Source organism: Vicugna pacos, chromosome 7 (genome assembly GCF_048564905.1).
Source record: "Vicugna pacos chromosome 7, VicPac4, whole genome shotgun sequence".
Lineage (NCBI taxonomy): Eukaryota > Metazoa > Chordata > Mammalia > Artiodactyla > Camelidae > Vicugna > Vicugna pacos.
In genome coordinates, this window is record NC_132993.1 from 6056848 (window position 1) to 6077174 (window position 20327).

The window sequence follows — 20327 nt, forward strand, 5'->3', positions numbered from 1 at the left end:
GACAGAAGGATTAATCAAATTTATCTCAATGTGCTTCCAGCTCTCTGATCCAAGAGGCTTATTTGATTCAATAAGGAATAAAACCAAGGACTTGGAACCCCCCAGGGTCAGCTTCTTCCCAGGGCTCCTTCACTTGCAGAGTTCCCCCTCCTGTCTCCCAGGCTGCCCGCCTCCTGCTCTGAGAAACAAACGTCCCCATCTTCCTGCACCTGGAAGTACAGGTCACCTGCAGACCCCCTCCTGACAGCAGTAGGAGGGATATCCTGGGGAATTACAGAAAAGAGTGAGCAGGTACCCAAATACATTCTGATGGAAATCAGAGTTCAGACAAGGAAGAGCTTTATGGGACCCTCAGAGCCAGAGGCAAGACTGCTGACAGAGAAAGGAAGCCAAGGGCCTAGACTGGAGTGAAAATAACCTCCCCAATCAACGGCACTGATCTTAACTTGCCAAGGGGATGAGAATGGAGTGACAGTCTCCCTGAGACCATCAGTTTAGGGGATGAGGGCTTAAGGACAGGTCCAGGAAGGAGGCGCTGGGGTGTCTCTGGCGTGAGGATGCTCACAGTCCCTCCGCCCCACACCCCGACCCCGAGCTGGGTCACAGAAACGTGAGGGCTGGCGGGAACCTCGGAAATGTGGTTAAGTCTATTGGTGAGCAAGCTGCGGCCAAGAAAGATGGCATTTTATCGTGTGACTTCAGACTGCTCTCCCAGGCCCTTCGGCCTCAAGCATCCTTTTCCTCATCCCTCTAGTAGGCTGAGTCTCCCCAATTCCAGGAGGGTTGGGAGGCGGCACATCCTCCATGAGGAACGTCCTCACCAGAGCCGGGCTGCCTCGGCCATGGCCCTGCACCGTACGGCGGGGCGTGGGAGTCGCCGCTGCCACCGCGGCAGCCGCCGCCGCCTCCGGGGGGACCCCACGCAGGCCGGCCCGCAGCCTCTCTGCTGGCTCTTCAGGCATCTGGCGGCCGTCGGGGAGGGCTGCTCACTGCGCGCATCAGCGTCGGAACCGCGGGAGCAGCTGCGCAGGCTGGTGCCCGCAAGCTGGGCCCCGCCCCGCAGGCGGCTCCCCATTGGCCAGATCAGGAAGCTTCGCCCTCGCCCTGCTCGCTAGTGATCCTGGCGGCCTGGAGCCCGCTCCCTATTGGTCCGCTCGGAGGCCCCGCCTCCACGGCGTGCCCCGGAGCCCCGCGAACGCGGGGCAGGTGTGGGCCCCTGTGAGCCGAGAGCGTTCTGCGCGAATGTAGCCCCGGGCCGGTGCGGAGCAGCCCACCGGCGTGGTGGGCGGAGACTCCCCCTACCGCCGCTGACTCCCAGAGAGCAGGAACCAGGTCACATGTACGCACTGAGTCCAGCATATTTTTATTGAGCATTGATGGGGCCAAGGATCCTCCACCGTCACAATTCGTAAGGGCCTTTTAACACCAGAACCCCAACATTGTTTTACAAATGAGGAAGCCGAGACCCAAAGCTGGGGCCAAACCAGGCTCCAGCCTCCCAGGTTCGGGAGCACTGCTCTGTTCTTGCACCACGTAGCCTCCTCTGACTCATTTTAGGTTAAAGAACGTTCTTTGAACACCTATTGAGTGCCAGGGAAACCCACAAAGCCCAGCCAGGAACCTGGCACATTGAATGCTTTTGAAGAAAAGAAACGCCAGTGCACAGCGATTGCTCCTTCTGTTACCGGTATTTACACAGGGCGTTTAGCATTAGAAAGGCCTAGAAACTCAGCCCTGAGGCATCCCCAAGGAAACACCTGAAACTAGCACTTGCAGCTGAGGGTTAAGCTCTCAGCAGTGACACTAGCACCACATCCTGTCTGAGCTCCTGCTGACAGCTCAGCCCTGGCTTGTGGGGCCCCTGGAAGGGTTGGGGATGGCAGAGCAGACAAGCAGAATCCACAGAAGGGAAGGGTGGCACTGCTCCCATGCCCAAGGGAGCTTGGCTGAGCTGTCACTGACGTGTATACACTCATTCTCACCCCCGAGATGATGGCAATGTTTCCATCTGCCCTAACTCTGTTCATGACTTGAGGAGAGGTATGAGGATCAGAGGGGGCAGGGGGAAGTGGCACAACCAGGAACCCAGGCAACTGGAAGCAGGCCTGAATGCTGCCACTTCACATGGTGCCAGGCAAATACGACAACAATCAGAATAGCTGAGGACCCACCACTCCAGCATCAAAATCACCCAAACCAAGGGCTGGTCTGTAGGTAGCACCCAAAGTGGAATGACTTAAGAGGCACAAGAAGCTAGCTGCCCTCAGGACTCTCCGTGAGACCTGATGCTATTGCCCGAAGGTCCACAGTTCAAGCCTCACTGCTTTGGTAAGAATCTTTTCCACTGAGGTACAAAGGGCTCCTGGGGGATCCGGCCCAAAGGGAAAGTCTTACCTCTCTCTGCACCCCCGGGACCTTCCACTCCTCCAGAAAATAAAAGTCCTTCCCGAGTGGTTCTGACTGGGAAAGGGGCTGGAGATCAACATGGAAGAGAAAGGGGGCACTGAACTTGGAAGGAAGGACAAAACCAGGCTTCCTGTTTGTCCATTGCCTCTAAATCTAGCATGACCCTAACAAAGCTAAGGTGAGGTAGAAAGCACTGGGATCATTACCACCTCTGAAAGACAAGGAGTGTGAGGCTGGAGGTGGTTAAAAGATTCACCTAGATCTCCTGGCCTAACTCTGCCATGAGCCCCAAGTTCTTGAAGACAGCCCCCTCCTTTAATGTGACAAATCTGGCCTGGCAACCCCACAGTCCAGGTTGGCTGACCAGCTTCCCCTACACCAGGACCTTCCTCTTAGGGAGGAATGTCCTGGGCCTGCTGTGCTTCTGATCCCCTCTGCCCTCCAGGTGTCAGATGGGGTCCAGTCCATGGAGCATGCACACCCAGGAACACTGCGACCTTGTGGGAAATGTCACCCACTCCAGGCTTCAGTCCCCCTGCCACTTCAGCTGATATCCAGTCAATTATGGATGTGAATTCCCACTGGGGGAATGACTAGAAATATTGGGAATCACTCTGGGCCAAGGAATATGCCTGGGAAGACACCTGGTTTCCAGGGCGGCAGCCAAGGCATCCCCATCAACACCAGGCTGGTCTGGACAGCCGCTCTGCCATCCCCACACACAAGGAGGTGGCAGGATAATACCCTCCCGCCCCCCACAGTTCTTGGTCCCCTTTGCAACCACACACAATACTTACAAAAGCATTTAGAAAAGCTCCATTAAAAGAAAAAAAAGTTTCAAAATAACAGTTTCAGATTTCCAGTACCTATTCTGCAGGCTGTCTGTCCACTCTTATTTCTCATGTTGACAGAAGCGAAGACCTCCGTCTACAAAATCAAGCCCCAGACCCTGGATGTCTCTCTCACCCTCTACTGGAAAGGCCACAGCCTCTGGTCCTCTTGCCTGTCTGTGGTGCCTGACAAAGGCCCCCACCAAAGCTTGGCATCCTCTAAGCTTTAATGGATCCTTTATAAGTCAGGAATGTAGAAAAGGCAGCAAAGAGTGACAAGCTTAGGAAACAGGAAATTGAGGCATCTGGTCACATACACACACACTTGTCACCAAAAAGGCCACTGCTTCCCATTTGAATGGAAAAAAAAAATCTCTCTAAAGCCATCCCAGAATGAGGAACCAGCATCAGGCACAAGTGGAAAGCCCTGCAGGTGTAGAGGAGGCCCTGACCCGGTGCCCCAGGAGAGCTGGAGGGTGGCCCCCGCTGGCCCCGGCCTGGTCAGCCCTCCTCGGAGCGGCTGGGCCGGGGCAGGGGTGGGCTCCCGGGTCGGGCGGAGAGAGCAGGAAAGTGCGGGCCCACATGGCCTCGGGCGTGAGTCTGCATGTGGACAGCCAGGTGGTGGTTCCGGTTGAAGGCCCGGCCGCACTGAGGGCACTGGTAGGGCCGCTCGCCGGTGTGGATGCGCTGGTGCCGGAAGAGGTCCGAGGGCCGGCGGAAGGCTTTGCCGCAGTAGGGGCAGGCGGGCCAGCCCTGGCTGTTGCCCGTGTGCTGGCGCTGGTGCAGCAGCAGGCTCTTCCGCTGCGGGAAGAAGCGCAGGCACTCGCTGCAGTGGTAGACCTTGGCGGCCGCCGGCCTCCGCCCCAGGAAGGCATGGCGGCCCTCGGGCTCCTCGGGGAGCCAGCGGATGACCGGCCCGGGCACCACCACCTCCCCCGGCTCCAGTGCCGAGTGGGCTTCCCCCCACCCGGTCGGCGAGCCGACCCGGGCCTCCCGGTGCTCCTCCTCCACGTGGGTCCGCTGGTGGATGGTCAGGTTAATCTTCAAGCGGAAGCTCTGGCCGCAATCGGGACAGGGGAAGGCCCGCTCTCGCCGGCGAGGGAGGATGCGGGGCGGCTCACCCACCGCCCCTGGTGGCCGAGGGTCCCCTGCCCGCACCCTGGGCACTCCCCCAGCGTGGAGCCGGCCGGAACCCCCAGTCCTGCTCCTGGGCCCTTTGGGGATTCTGCACTCGGTCTGGCTTGGGGTCTCTCCTAGGAAGAGCTGCCCAGACACCATCTGGCCCTCAGATGGTGCCTCTGTCTTGACGATCACATCACCGCTGTCACCTGGCGAAAAGAATCTGCATTGATTTCCAGCGGGCCTCACCGCCCCTGCAGGGCCACAGAGCCAGTCCTGGCCTCCAGGCAGGGCTCCAGCCACACCAGTCCCGCCTGCCCCTGCCTTCACAGACCCCTTTCTCCCCTGAGTGCTCCAGCGCTGGGTACGGGTCCTGCTCACTCGCCCCACCTAGCAGGCACTGCCTCCTAACACATCCGGTCTCACGCTGTCACACAGCCCAGAGGCTCTGATGGCCCACTCTCGGAGGCAGCTAAGGCCGTCAAGAGAGAGGAAACAGCTCTGCTCAACCAGGAGCCAGGGAGCTGGGGGGCAGGGGGCAGACCAGGGGAGACAAAGTGAGGCCTATATCCTGGCCTGAGACACACTGGCCATGCAGGACCCTCAGATTTAGTTCCGATCTATGAATGGCAATGAGCCCTGAGGACTCTGACTGCCCCCAGACTAGGTAAGAGGTGTCAGGCCTGGGGGTGATGGGTGACTCCACCAGCTCAGAGCTTACCCAGCCACATAACAAATCCACACTGAGCATCCACCACCTGCCTAGTCCCATGCTCTCAGGTGACAGAAAGCAGGCATGAGGACCTGAGTTTCCTGGCTGGGCCTCAGTGTGGGTCACACTTGACTCTGAGGTGGGACTGAGGCAGCAAAGGCTGGTCTCAGCAGTAGCTCCCAGGGGTCCCTAAGGCTGGGAAGGCAGCTCCTGGCCTCGGAGCCCTGCCAGGAACACTGTGCAGTCTCCCAAATCCTCCAGCTGCTGCTCAGCCCCCAACCACTCTCTCCTCTGATCTCCCTCAGCCCCCGGCAGCCCCAGCTATCAGACCACAGTCTCCTCCACAGGTGACAGCGAACCTCGCCCTCTCCCTTTCAGAACGGAAACCTTCAGCCCGCTACAGACAACTTCCAAGGTCCAGGACAGGAGTGATTCCTATTTTTGCTGACGCATGAACTTAAACCACCAGCCAGGAGGCCGCTGCGGAGGAGAGCCCTTAACTGGTGAACCTCCAGGACAGCACCTGATGGCCAGACCTGAGGTTCTCTGCTCACCGCTCACCCAGTAGTCCTCACAAATCACTCACGGCAGAACTTCACTTCTGTTAGAAATGACCCACTGTTTTTAATTTAGTCCTCCAGCTACAGAACCATTAAGAATCTGTAAGACTTATCTAAACTGAGGTGAAACCCTGCTGTATTTAGTAGGCCGCCATGGTATTCCTGGGCCTAGGAATCACTGAAGGCGTCAGGCCTTCTTTGTAAAGGCCAAGGCTCCTAGATCTCTCCATTTGAAGCCCTTCTGCAGCCACGTCCCAAGCTGGAGGTAGACCCAGACCGCACGTCTGCCTCCCACTGATGCAGGAACCAGGATGGAATGGGGAGGGGGGTGCGGAGAGCTGGATTCCTTCCTATTGGCCTGGAATAGGCAACATTCACTCTTTTTTTCTTCCCTGTTCATCAGGGTGTAAGGCCAGTTTACAGAAAATACACAGACTCTAAGCAGGAAGAGCTAAATTTAAATTGCAGGCCACCACATTCAAACTGTAAAAGAGAGAGGCTGTGAGCCTGGGCCACTTCACAGGGCAGCTGTGAGGAAGCCTTTTTGTCACCAGACTTACACACCTGGCAGCACGCAGCTTGTTTTCAAGCAGCACCTTTCCAGCCAGACCAGACCACAATGAGGGAAGAATAGAACCATAGGTGATTTGGGTCCCCAGAGCCCCAGGGAAGCACCACCTGGGGGTGAGGGATGGATCCCCTCAATGGGTCCCTTCATGCAACCCCCACCCCACTCCCAAAGGGCCCCCACGCTCCTCTGAGGCTCTGCTGTGGCCACAAGGCCTCCTCCCTTCACTCACCTGGTCCCATGCTGGGCAGGGTGTCCCTGGGCGGGGAGGTTGGTGACTCCCCACCTGAAGATTCTTCCTCCTGTTTAACCGAAGACAGAATGCTGGTGCTGGCTGGGGGCCCTGTGAGAGAGAGTCCCGTGAGGGCCTTTCCCAACAGCGGGTCCTGCCCAGAGACACAGCCACTCTCTAGCAGGCCCTGGATAGGCTCAAGCGCCTGTCCGCGAGGAAGAGGGAGCATGGGGTTCTGTCCAAGGACTACTGGTGCCTAACGCACAGCCTCTGCCTCAGAGAGGGGAGGAGATGGGTGAAGGCCACACCGCCATCCCCATGTGGGTGGTGCTAACAATTGGCCCCTCAGCATCTGGGTGTCACCCTGAAGGGCCTCAAAAGGACAGGGTGCTTGGGGAGGCCCAGGGCACAGCGCCAGGTCTGCAACAGAGCAGGGACAACGAGAAGGACCTCTTATAGGATGGACACAGGGAAGGGAGGGGTGTCACCGCAACTGCAGAGGCCCATGTTCAGTGGGGGAGGTGCACAGAAATAACTGGAGAGAAAGCAACCCAGAGACTGAAGGGTCAGGTCGGCAAGAGGGGGAAGCCACGCCAGCAAAGTGCAGCCTAGAGACAGAAAACGAGGCTCTGCGTTATCTACCAAATGCTATGCTAAATGCCCTCTGAGTTATAGGATAGGCAGAAATGTCCCTTAAACAAAAGCAGACAGAGAACACTGGAAGCAGTGACTGAAGCCACAGGGCCCTCGTCCCCAGAGGAATACACATGCTGGCACATGCCAGCCGCACAACACACACTGCCCGTTAACGCAACCGTCCTAAGAACCCTGAGAAGGCCCATACCCACCTCCTGTGCCTGTCCCCTCACTCCAGCCAGACACATATGAGGAACCCACACCTTTGCTCAGACTGTCTCTTCCTGCTGAAAATATCCTATGTTCCCAGCAAAATCTACCTCTAAGGCCTGTCTCAGTGGTCCCTTTCCAGGAAGCCTGTGAGCCCAGCCCAGCCCCCAGCCATCTCTCTCACACTCCAGCTTCAGCGCTTACTCTCAGCACCACACGCCTGGTACTGCTGCTGGGACACTGTCCACATGGCTGCGTGGCGGCCCTCACTCACCGGTGCTTGTTCCAGGAGGGGCTACTCTTGTTTCCAGGTCTTGCTGCTGCTTGCAGACCTGACCATCTTTTGGTTCCTCCTGGGCAGGGCTGACGGGGATGGCGATGTGCTCTGGATGAGGAGGAAGACCTGGGAAAGGCAAATCAGTGACACTGAGGAAAACACAGAGGTCCCCAGGTGGCCAGGAGCCTCTGGGGAATGGCTAAATGCAGTCACCTGGGGCACCAGGTCAAATAAAGGGAATGAAAATTAAGTGGACTTTGCTGATCATCTAGTGACTAAAGTCTAGACTAAAGCTTCCAGGTCTGAGAAAAGGAAACAGTATATAGAGCATGGTAAGTTATCTGATAGCACCAGACAGGTCATGACACAGCAGGACCAAGGAGCTGGCTTTTTAGGGACTCCCAGCTCAGAACAGTACAAGGGTAGCTCCCAATCCCAAGTCCTCCAACAGGCTGATGTATAAAGATCCCCTGGGGGGCACCCCCCTCAAGGTTCTTATCAGTAGCTCTGGGTGGGCCTAGGAAGTACACATTTTTAAACAGCTTCCCAGGGAAAAAGACATGAATATTTCCCAGAATAAAAAACTAGAATGGCTCATAAACAAATAAAAGATACTCAACCATACTCATAATGAGAGGTACCATTAAAATGACACTTACCATAGCCAGACACTACAAGAAAACTACAGACCAATATCCCTTATGAACACGGATGCAAAAATCCTCAACAAAATACTAGCCAGCTGAAGTCAGCAGCATATGAAAAAGATTAAACCCCATGACCAAGTGGAATTTATTCCTGGAATGCAAGGATAGTTCAACATATGAAACTAGATCAACAGAATACACTGAGGGGGGGAAAAACCCACATGATCATCTTGGTTGATGCACAAAAAGCATTTGACAAAATTCAACATCCTTTCATGAAAAAAACCACTCAACAAACTAAGGCTAGAAGGAAACTACTTCAATATAACAAAGCCTTAATAAGGAAGGAAATTCTGATATATGCTACAACAGACATAAGCCTTGATGACACTATGCTGAGATAAGCCTGTCAGTCACAAAAAAGACAAATATTGTATGATTTCACTTATATGAGGTCCTTAGAGCACTCAAAATAATAGAAACATAAAGTAGAACTGTGGTTGCCAGGGGCTGGGAAAGGGGGCAAAATGGGGGAGGTTACTGTTTGATTGATATAGAATTTCAGTTTGACAAGTAAATGAAAAGAGCTATGAAGATGGATGTGGTGATGGCTGCATAACATTATGAATGTATTTAATACCAATAAGCTGTAACTTAAAAATAGTGAGGATGGTAAATTTTATGTTATATGTATTTGACTACAGCTAGAAAAAACAGTAATACTAATTAATACACAGTATAACAGAGAAGAACTTTGAAAATATTGTGCCAAGTGAAAGAAGACACAAAAAGCCACATATGATTCCATTTATGTGAAATGTCCAGAATAGGCAAATCTATAGAGTCAGAAAGCAGATCTGTTGTTGCTTAGTGCAGGGGGGTTGGGAGGGGGTTTGGGGCGACAAATGAAAGATACAGGGCTTGTTTTTGAGGTGATGAAAATGTTATAAAACTGACCATGGTGTTGGTTGCACTTACCTATAAATATGCTAGAAACCACTGAATTGTATACTTTAAATGAGTGAATTGTGTGGTATATGAATTACATCTCATAAAGCTATTTTTTTAACTACACTGAAATACTTCTTTTTAAAATTATTTTATTTATTTCTTTGTTTATTTTTAATTTTTTTTTTTGTAGGGGAAGGTCTATTTATTTACTTATTTTTAGAGGAGGTACCAGGGGTTGAACCTAGGACCTCATGCATGCTAAGCATGTGCTCTATCACTTGAGGTATACCCTCCCAGTCTACTGAAATACTTCTTATCTACTAAGCAGACCAAAATCCTTCAAGTCTGAACATGTTCTCTGGTGGCAAGGCTGTGGGGAAAGAGGCCTTCTTTCACAATGCTGATGGGAGCGTAAATGATACAGCCACCATGAAGGGGAATCTGGTGATAAATTCTTGAAAAATTACATATTCATTCACCTTTGACCTAGCAGTCCAGCTTCTAAGACTCTAGCCCAAAAATACACTGGCAAAAATATGAACTGAGTTATGCACAAAATATTCCCTACAGAATTATTTATATCAGCAGAATACTGGCTATTCCCCAAATAATCCATCAGTGGTGACTGGTTAAATAAAGAATGGTATATCACAGCATAGAACATGCCACACTCTCGGAAGAAATGAGGAAGATCTCTATATATAGTGCTGTGAAGTATCTCCAAGACACATAGTATGGGGGAATACAAAGGTATCTATGTGCTACTGATATTTTCAAATGGAAACATTGGAAATATAAACGAGAAAGAAATAAAAATAGTTATCTACAGGGAGAGGGTGGGGACAAGGACAGAAATGAGACTTCGCTGAATGTAACCTGTTAAATCATTCTGACTTTGTAAACATGGCTTATATGTTCAAAAAGTTAAACTACATAAAAGAGTAAAAAGAGCCGACCCTAAAAATCTAAAAATAAGCAGAAACAAATAAACTTAACTGTATATCAAGTTGGTGGCTGGCATAACCACATGGAGAAAATAATTACTCCAAGTGACTTTAAAAGGCATTATTTTGTCTATTAAGTCCTGAATGAAATGCATTCAGATGACAAAAATAGCTGCAATGAAATCTCAAATTTCAATTAAAAATGTAACTGTTAGTAATATTGACTCAACTATTTCAAATTATTTCAAGATGTAAGATATTATAGGATAATGAAATATTAGGATTTGGGTATAAGATAATGTAGATGAGTAATTATGCTAATATAGTTAGGAATTTAAGATTTCCATGTAAAAGTGACATACAGCTATAAAATAAAAGAACATTAAGTTGGAATTAGAAATATCATATGAACTCATGGTTTTTTCTTCTCAAAAATACACATTTTCTTAAAAGGCCTAGAAGTAATACCAAAAATTAGCAATTACTGGCACTCACACTGTAGTCTCTGAATATCATTCCTCAATGAAAGAAATCAAAAATCCTTGGAGAAACTCTTATTCCAGATCTGGGGAAGGAAATACACAAGATGAACCTAGAACATCTTATGGTGTCTGAACACCATCGAAGTCACATCAAAATGACCTATAGGTCAACTTGAAGGGGTTCCCAAGAGCTAAAAATGGGACAGTTTAAGTATGAAAATAATGGCTGCAAGAACCGCCTGTATGAAATATTCAACAATCTGTGAAATCATAGTAGGAATAAAAAAGAAAAGACAAGCCCAAGTATCAGTCACCTCTGGAGGCTTCTAAAGCAGCAGCCCTTCATTCTGAAAACTAATGAAGGGAAAGAATTACGCATCTATCTTGCCTTTTCTGTACAGAGTGTATTTCAAAGGAACTGAAAGAGCTGATTAGGGAAATTATTGTTTATAACATAACTTCAGCTATTAAATATAGAAGTAATGACAGAATTTCATCATTTTGCAACCCCTAATAAAATAATGAATCTGGGTAACAATTCAATGGCTATTAAAATCATTAGGTGGAAAGTTGATGAGGAAATTTATGATAGAAGGATAAGGCTGACAGTCACAAAAAGGCAATCGGGTTAAGACTGAAACCAGAAGACTCCTAGCAGAAAACAAAGGCGGTAAGCTCCTTGACATCAATCTCAGCAATGGTTTTTGGATTTGACACCAAAAGCAAAAATAAACAAGGGGGAATACATCAAACTAAAAAGCATCTGCACAGCAAAGGAAATCATCAACAAAATGAAAAGGCAACCTACTGAATGCGAGGAAATACTTGCAAATCATGTATCTGATAAGGGGGTAACATCCCCTTATACAACATCCCCATTATACAACTCAATAGCAAAAAAAAAAAAAAATCCAATTTAAAAAATGGGCAGAAGATCTGAATAGACATTTTTCCAAAGAAGACACACAGATGGCCAACAGGCACGTGGAAAGATACTCAACATCACAAATCATCAGGGAAGTGCAAATCAAAACCACAGTAAGACATCACCTCACACCTGTTAGAATGTGTGACAAGAAATAACAAGGATGTGGAGAAAAGGGAACCCTCATGCCCGGAGGTGGGAATGTAAATTGGTGCAGCCACAATGGAAAACAGTATAGGAGTTCCTCAAAAAATTAAAAATAGAACTAACATATGATCCAGCAATCCCACGTCTGGGTATTTTTCCAAAGAAAATAAAAACACTAACTCAAAAAGATATCTGCACCCTGATGTTCACTGCAGCATAATTTACAAAAGCCAAGATACAGAAACAACTTGAATGTCCACTGATAGATGAATGGATAAAGAAAATGTGGTGTTTATACGTATGATGGAATATTCTTCAGCCATTAAAAATATGAAATCTTGTCATTTGCAATAACCATGAGGACATTAAGCTAAATGAAATATGTCAGAGAAAGACAAGTACCATATGATCTCACCTTAACAAGTGGAATCTATTAAAAACAAACAAAAACGAGATCATAGATGCAGAGAACAAACTGGTGGTCGCCAGAGGTGAGGGGTGGAGGTAGGTGAAATGGGTGAAGAGGGTCAAAAGATACAAACTTCCACTTATAAAATAAATAAGTCATGGGAGTGTAATGTACAGAATGTGACTATAGCTAATAATACTGTATTGCATATCTGAAAGTTACTAAGAAAGGAAATCTTAAAAGTTCTCATCACAAGAAAATAATTCTGTAACTGTATGGTGATGGATGTTAACTAGACTTATTGTGTGGCCACTCTGCCATCTTGCTGCCACTCACCAGCACCCGGCCTCCTCGGACGTGCTTCCTCTCTCTCATTTCCCTCCTCCTGGCCCCATGGGCCTTCAGGACAAGGCTCCTCTCCCCTCTCCATCCGGGTGAGGATGTCTGGTTTGGAGATGGCATAATCTACGTACAGAAAAGAGAGCTGGGTCAACTCCAGCCACCTGCCCAGGGAGACACAGACATACCAAGAGGAACAGAATCCAGAGCAAAGACACAGACCACTGGAGGCCAATTCGCGGACAGGAGCCTTACCCAGGGAGACCAGCATCTCGTAGTTGCCCCGCATCACATGCTTGTACAGCTCCTTCTGCCACTCATCCAGCTTCCCCCACTCCGGCTCAGAGAAATACACGGCCACATCATCAAAGGTCACTGGCACCTGGAACCACAGGGTCATGCAAGCTCACCCACTCGCTTAAAGGCGCGGCCTCAGGCTGTCCCACCCCAGGTGCCTTGGGGTTACCTTGGGGGCCTCCCCCTTGCTGCCCGGGGGCAGCCGCAGGATCCAGAAGTTCCTGTTCCGCAGCAGGTTCTCCATGTTCTCCAGCCGCCTTTGCAGCAGCCCGTACTCCTGCAGCAGGGTGCCCAGCACGGCCCACTTGCCCTCCAGCTGGTTCCCGAACTCCACGGCCGTCTTCTCGCAGTCGGCCAGCTTCTTCTCGGTTGTCCCCGTCCGCCCCTCCAAAGTCAGCAAACGGGCCAGGCAGGAATCCACCTTTTTCTCCAAGGCCTGGATGGCGGCCACCACTGTCCACAGCGTGATCTCCGTGGAGTAGAGGTATGAGTTCTTCTCGGCAGTCGGCTGCGGGGATGGGGAAGGCGTCGAAGGTCTTTCGCCCCCTGCTTGCTTGTCCCTCTCAGGAGCCTGGCCACAGGAGAAAGGAGAGAGGTTATCAGAATTACAGTCAAAATGTCCACCTCAAAACGAAACCTGAGAATGGCACCTGCCCAGGTGAAGCCCCATCTTTGATTCTGAGGACCAGTCAGGCAGCCGTGGAGGGGAGGACATCTAGCCTCAAGCACAGAGACACTGGCTGGACCAAGACGTTAGCAAGTGGGAAACAGGAGGAAAAACATGGCCAAAGATGGAAAGTGTCTGTGGTCTCACAGATGACCTCCCTTCCTAGGCCTCTGCCTCTGCCTCTGAAATCCCGAGAACATGAGCTCTGCAGTCACACAGCCCGAGAGCAACTAGCAACCCCTCAACTCACGAGCTGGCTAACTTCAGTGAGGTTTGTTAAACATTTCAACTTCAATCCCACATCTAGAAAATGGGGGCAACAACAGTACCTACATGATAGGATGTGAGAATTAATGACACAATCTTTGTACACAGCACTTAACACGATGCCCAGCGCGTGGCAAATACCCAATACCCGTGAGCCCTATGTTGTTACAGCTCAGATGATAATGATGAGGATGCTAATGATGGTGATGGTTCTGGCTCAGAGATGCAGTAGTTCATATGGCCTTTCTTCTCCATCTCTTTCATTACACTGTCCTTCAGCATCTTGGAAAAGAGCTTGTGACGTCCTCAGCTTACCTTGGTGCCTGACAACAAAGCCTCAGTCCCAGTCCATCTTGCTAGAAGCCTTGCTGGAAAGATGAATTAATATTTCATCCCCTCACTGCTCTTATTCTCATGGTCAAATCACCATCAACTCCTATCTGTGGACTTCTGATACTTTCTCAAATCCATCCTCTTTCCTCCTTCTCCACTGCTGTCACTGGTCCAAGTCCCAGTCACCTTTCCCTTGAACCACTGCCACTCTGCCTAGTCAGTTTCTCCAGTTCACCCTACTCCTCTCCTCCCTCCTCACTCCCACAGTACACCTTCCACAGGGTGGTCAGTAACCTTTTAAATACACAGACTAGATCATGTTAGTCTTCTCCTTAAAACGCTTTGATAGCTTCCTAGTGTGCCCAGAATAAAATCTGAATGACTAATCGTATCCCAGCCTACCTCCCTGACCTTATATTCTTCTGGGTGTTAACCTCCTTGGATTCCTATGATGCACCCAGCTCTCTCCTCTATCTTTTTTTTTTTTAAGTTGGGGGAGGTAATTAGGTTTTGTTTTTTTTTTTTTTTTGATGGAGTTACTGGAGATTGAACCCAGGGCCTCCTGCAAGCTAAGCATGTGCTCTACCGCTGAGCTATACCCTTCCCCCTCCTCTACCTCTGTGTTAGCTCTTCCTGCACCTCTCTGTATGCTTGGCTCCCTGTCATAGAAGGCTCCAGCTTAACCATTGCCTCATGGAGACTTTCACTGGCTGACACATCTAAAATAGGCCCCCTGCCAGTCCCTTCCCTCACAGCACTAGTAATCTATGATCGTGCTATGTGTCTGCCTATGTTATGGTTTGTTTCTGCTACAAGAACATAAGCTCCATGATGGTATGTGTTATTCGCTGTTGCATTCCCAGCTTCTGAAAGAACCCCCCACTCACAGCAGATGCTCAATAAGTACCTATTGAATGAATGACTCAACAATTAAACAACATATTCATTCAAGGACAATTGCTGAACAGCTATTATAGTAAAGGCACAATGCAGATACAGAAAAAATTTTGTGGTTCTTCCTTCTCTTGGAGAAAAATTACGTACGGTAATAATCATAATAAATAAGTGTGATACCAAGGGCTAACAAAAGTTGAGGGCATATCTGTCCTGTTTGGAGAGCTTCTTGGGAGCTCACGTGCTGCAGGCCAGCAGAGGGCAAGGAGCAACTGGACAAGAATGGTCAGAAAGAGTGCTGAGAAAGGGGTCCTGGGCCAAGATGTCAGGTGTACCCCTACAGAAAGGCCTTCCTGGGGGCTTCCCCCAGGGAGCAAGGCCATAAACCCCAAGAACTCCCACCCTCTTTTTTTCCCTTGCACTCAGAGAACCTAAAAAAGGCACACACCAAACTGGCTAATTAAAGAAGAGAGAGAAGTTCCTCCTTAAAAAGCATCCAGAAAAATCAAAGCTTCAAAAACTTTATTACATGTATTACATATATTATAGTCGATACCATTTATTGAGCTTTTTACAAATGTTCTTCCAGTATGTCAAAAAAAGGCCAAAAGATTTTCTCCAAATTGGACATATTGCACATTATCAGGTAACATTCTAAGAAATCTATCAAACTAGTCTTTTAAAAAACAAAAAACAAACACCTACAAACCCTCCAGTAAACATCTTCTCTTAGGTAAAAATAGAATACTTAGGTACTTTAAAGTGGCTGTAATTCCAGAGTCCTGGCCTGGGCGTCAGGCTCTGGCCTCGACTAGATGGGCGACCCTGGACCGGTCGCCACCCAGAGCCTCAGACTTCGGTTGTGAGAACCGAACGGGGCCGGCGCCCCAGCCCTCCCCGCCGGCCTCCGGGGCCGCCGGACCTCCAGCGAGACAATGGACGGGGGTACCAGGTACTTGGTTCAAATGCGAGGGCTTGTCATCTTAAGTGTGACTAGAAATCCCGGCCTGTCCCCCGACGTCGGGGCCGCCCGCCCAGCCGGCCTGGCGTTTGGGCCGCCCGGCCACTCGGCCTGGAAGCGGACCGAGCGGGCCCGACGCGCGGGCGCGGGCGCGGGCCTGGGCGGAGGCGGCGCGCGAGGAGGCCGCGCTGTGGGGCCGCCCGGGCCGCCCGAGCCGCCCCGCCCAGACACTCGCGGGCCCACGCGGCGTGCGGCGGCCCGGCCGGGCTGGGCGTCCGCGCGCCAGGCGCTTACCGGGGCGGGCGCCGCTTCGGCCATGGCTGCCCGCGTCCCTCTCTCAGAGGCTCTTCTCCGACCCGGCCTGTCGGGCCCGGCGCGGCGCGGCGCGGCGGCGGAGGCGGAGCGGAGCCGCCCAGCCTCGGAGCTCCTGCCGGGCGGCCGCGAGCTGCGTCCGAGCCACGTGCCCCGCCGGCCCTTTAAACAAGAGCTGCGCTGGCGGCCGGGCCCGAGGGCGCGCACAGCGCCCCCTGCAGCCCGAAGGACCGCATGCCCGCGGCCCGCGGCCTTCCGTGCCCACCCGCCCCGGCGGCCACGGAGGTCTCGCGGGCGGAGCCAGCCGCCCTCCCTCTCCTGGGCCGCAGGAGTCGACGCCGGGGCGGGACGCGCCGCGGCTCCCACCCCGGTCGGGCTCCCGTCGGGTGGCGGCGACCCTCGGGCCAGGAGGGCGGGGGCCACACGCAGGGGCGGATAGGTGGGCCCAGACGGGGACCCTAACCCCTCTCCAGGGCTCTGGGGCTGAGGGACCCCAGCGTCGCACACCGGGGAATCTGGACAGGGAGCTGATGAAGGACACCCGCAGGGAACTTCGAAGCTTTGGAGGAAGAAGGGCAGTCATTGCTGGATAAACTCTAAGTGTATGCAGATTTGCCGTTTTAACCGCCTCTAACGGACCCAAATTGACTATTGGTTTGGGTATACATTATGCCCAGGCATGTAATTTAGATTTGGAAGTGGACGTCCAACTTAATCACGAAGCATTAGAAGGGGAAGTATTAGCAGAGGGAGACCAGAAGTATAACCAAATCCCCCTTCTTCCACAAAGCCATCCCTAGTTCAGACACCACTGAGCTCCCTATTCTGTGAATTCCCATTGTATCTGTTCAATCAAAAAAATGTGCAGTGAGCGCCTATGTGGGAAGCCCCTGTGCTCAGAGCTGTGGAGTCCAGATATAATTAAGACACAGTCCCTACCTTCAAAAAGCATCACATCCTGTTAACTGTACCTCAGTGACCTTATCCATCTCTCCTTGTTCATTGCTCTCTTCCCACTGCAGCTCTGCCCAGTCAGATCCTCACTGGCTCTTGTTGATCTCACCCAAAAATCTACTAACATGTCCCCCACCCCAACAACAAAAGCCTGTTATGAGTCTTATCAGGTTAATATTCCCAAATCACAGCTAGATTCAGTTCACCCTTTCTGCTCAAAACTCTCAGCAACACATAGCTCAGTAAAATCCAAACTCCTTAATCTGACCCCAACCCCTCTTTCCAACTATCTCCCCTTCTACTCCCCTCCTCACATCCCACCCTCCATCCAAGTCGAATGAATTGGTGTTTAGTTGTACATGCCCTGTAATGTCTATTTTGGTCATGTTGTTCCTTTTTAGAATGTCTTTTGTCCCATCATTAAAGATCTACTTCAAAAGTCATCTCTCATAAAGCCTTCCCCAATGTCCCACAACTGAATGTAATTGTTCTCTGAATTCTTGCAGACTTTTAGCCTCACTTAGGACAAATAATTTTCTATCTTCTATTAGATTTCCTTGACAGCCTGTAAGCCCAAGAACAAAATCTCTTATTTAACATTTCATCCTTCCCTCTGTAGACTCTGCACATGGAAGCTACCCAGATAGTCATGAGTGAACCAAATCTAAGGCTATGCAAACGAGCAGTACAGGAAGAAAATAGATTTTCACCCCAATGTTCACAGTGACATTATTTACAATTCCCAAGATATGGAAGCAACCCAAGTATCCACCAACAGATAAGTGGATTAAGAAAATGTGGTGTGCATGTACATACAATGGACTACTACTCAGCTATAAAAAAGAATGAAATTTTGCCATTTGCAGCAACATGGATGGACTTGGAAGGCATTATGCTAAGTGAAATAAGTCAGAGAAAGACAAATACTGTATGATATCACATACGTGGAATCTAAAAAATACAACTAGTGAATATAACAAAAAAGAAACAGACTCACAGAACAAACTAGTGGTTACCAGTGGAGAGAGGGAAAGGGGAAGGGGCAAAATAAGGGTAGGGGATTAAAAGGTACAAACTATCGTGTATAAAATAAGCTATAAGGATATATTGTACAATATAGGTGACGTAGCCAATATTTATAGTAACTATCAATAGAATATAACCTTTAAAAATTGTGAATCACTCTACTATATACCTGTAACATATAATATTGTACATCATCTATACTTCAATTAAAAAATAATTTAAAAAAGGAAACATTTTGATAGAATGAAAACTCAACTAGAGCAAAGATGGTTGTTTCGGACAGATGCATCCCAAGTATTTAAAACAGTGCCTAGATAATCAGTGCTCAGTATGTACTTGTTGAATAAAAGAAATGGATGAGGGCAGCAGTCACAAAAGGAGGCTTACAGACTGAGCAGTGAAAAATAAATAGTATTTGTCCCAAAGAGGGCACTCTTGGGAGAGGGGAAGCATAAGCTAGATGTGGTGGTGGGAAAATACGGCTTATTGATAAATGGCAGGAAATACCACTGTGGCAGCAGCATCCAGAATTTAGTGTGAAAGATGAAGAAACTGGGAGGAGGTTAGGTTGTCCAAGTCTTGAGTTCTGCACTACAGAGCTTACTCGTTCTCAGAAGCCAAATGCATCGCAAGGCTTTGAGGAAAGCCAGGTCCAATCTGTGTTCCAGGACAGTAACTCTGGTAGCAAAAAAGGATGTGATTAGGGGTAGGAAACCAGTTGGGTTACTGAGTAGAAACTAGGTAGGTGATGATTAGGACCTTACCTGTAGGAACAGGCAGAAGATAAGACAGATTAGCAACAGATTAGTCAGTAAGGTTTGGCATATCATTCTTCACTCTGTGTTGATTTAAATCTAACTTGTTCACTCCTGTCCTCCAGACAGCTGCATTGCCCATTTTCTTCTCATCGGCTAACAGAGCAAACCTTCAGTGAAGGACAGGTGAAACAGGCAAGATTTCTTTTATCACTTAAAATGTGCATTCTGTGCGTGCAGAGAATGGCCTGGAGATCTTGTTAGAATGCAGATTCCGGTCCGGTGAGCCTCAGAGTCTGCATTTCTACCAAGCTCCCAGGGACGTCGATGCTGCAGGTGCAGAGACCACACTTTGGGTAACAAGGACTTAGAATCCAATCCAGGCACGAGGTGCTTATTTGTGGTTAACCAGAAGCAACAGAGCCTATGGTCAAGTGTGTGGGCTCTGAAGCAAGATGGCCTGGGTCACAGCCACCTCTGCCTCACCGCTCAGGTCTCTTCTCACATCTTATGTGTAAAATGGGGTAATTAATACCCACCACACAGGGTCTTGTGAAGACTAAGTTCATTTCTACATGAAGGACAGTGACTATCACGTGAGTGCTCAGTAGATCTTAGTCATTTTTACACTAGTCTGATTGCTTAATACAATCATTTCCCTGCCTCAAGAACCTAACTTTGCTGGAGAAATAGGACCCTACTCTGCTTTCCTCCTGTAATGTAAGGCAAAGGCTGCTCAAACGAAAACACTCACGAGGAGGTAAGAATACTCAAGGCTGGGATACAGGGGTATCTAACACAAAAAAGCCTGGGGGCAGGAGGAGACTGAAGAATGGATTTGGGAGAGATGCGCGAGGCTTACCCCATGTCGTGAAGCTCAGCACCTCTCGCAGCGCTGCCCTATGACCACTGCCCTGTGTGTTCAGTTTCTACACGAAGGGCATCCCATACCTTACAGCCACCGAGTTCATTTGTATCTGTTTAATTTGTTCCTTTTTATCCTTCCATCCCACTCACTCCTCCTGTGGGCAACTGTAATGCCTATATATAACTTTTCACTTCTGTGTGTTCTTACAAAATGATTTCTGTGTACATGCATTTTAAATTTACATAAATGGCACTGTTATAGATCTCATTCAGTTCCTTACATTTCTCATTCAGCACCGTATGTTTAAGGTCCACCCATAAGGCTACATGCATATCTAAGCCTGTCTTTTTAACTGCACCCCAGATCTCCTGGTGCACCCACCATATCTCCCCTGTCCTCTCTACCTCCCACCTCCCAACAATGATTCCCAGACTGCCTGCAACCCACGACCACCACAGATGCAGTTCTGTGACTATCCCCATACGTGCTCTCTCCCATCTTTCTAGGTCTAAGGGCGGTCACAGGTAAGGCTGTGCCATCGGCCCTCTGGCACTACTGCTCCAGGTCAGGCACCCCCGCCACCTTGGCTTCAGGAGGGT

At 49.7% G+C, this 20327-nt stretch overlaps 1 protein-coding gene across 1 annotated transcript; it reads right to left on the reverse strand.

Moving 5' to 3' along the window:
• Window positions 1-1340: 1340 nt before the first annotated feature.
• On the reverse strand, window positions 1341-20220 carry ZNF783 (zinc finger protein 783). The gene is made up of 7 exons (XM_072964254.1): window positions 16108-20220; window positions 12861-13262; window positions 12650-12776; window positions 12392-12520; window positions 7548-7676; window positions 6428-6538; window positions 1341-4564 (listed from the first exon to the last, which is right to left on the reverse strand). The coding sequence occupies exons 1-7, from the start codon at window positions 16129-16131 to the stop codon at window positions 3738-3740; spliced, it is 1749 nt and encodes a 582-aa protein (XP_072820355.1). The 5' UTR covers window positions 16132-20220; the 3' UTR covers window positions 1341-3737.
• Between the last annotated feature and the right edge of the window lie 107 nt (window positions 20221-20327).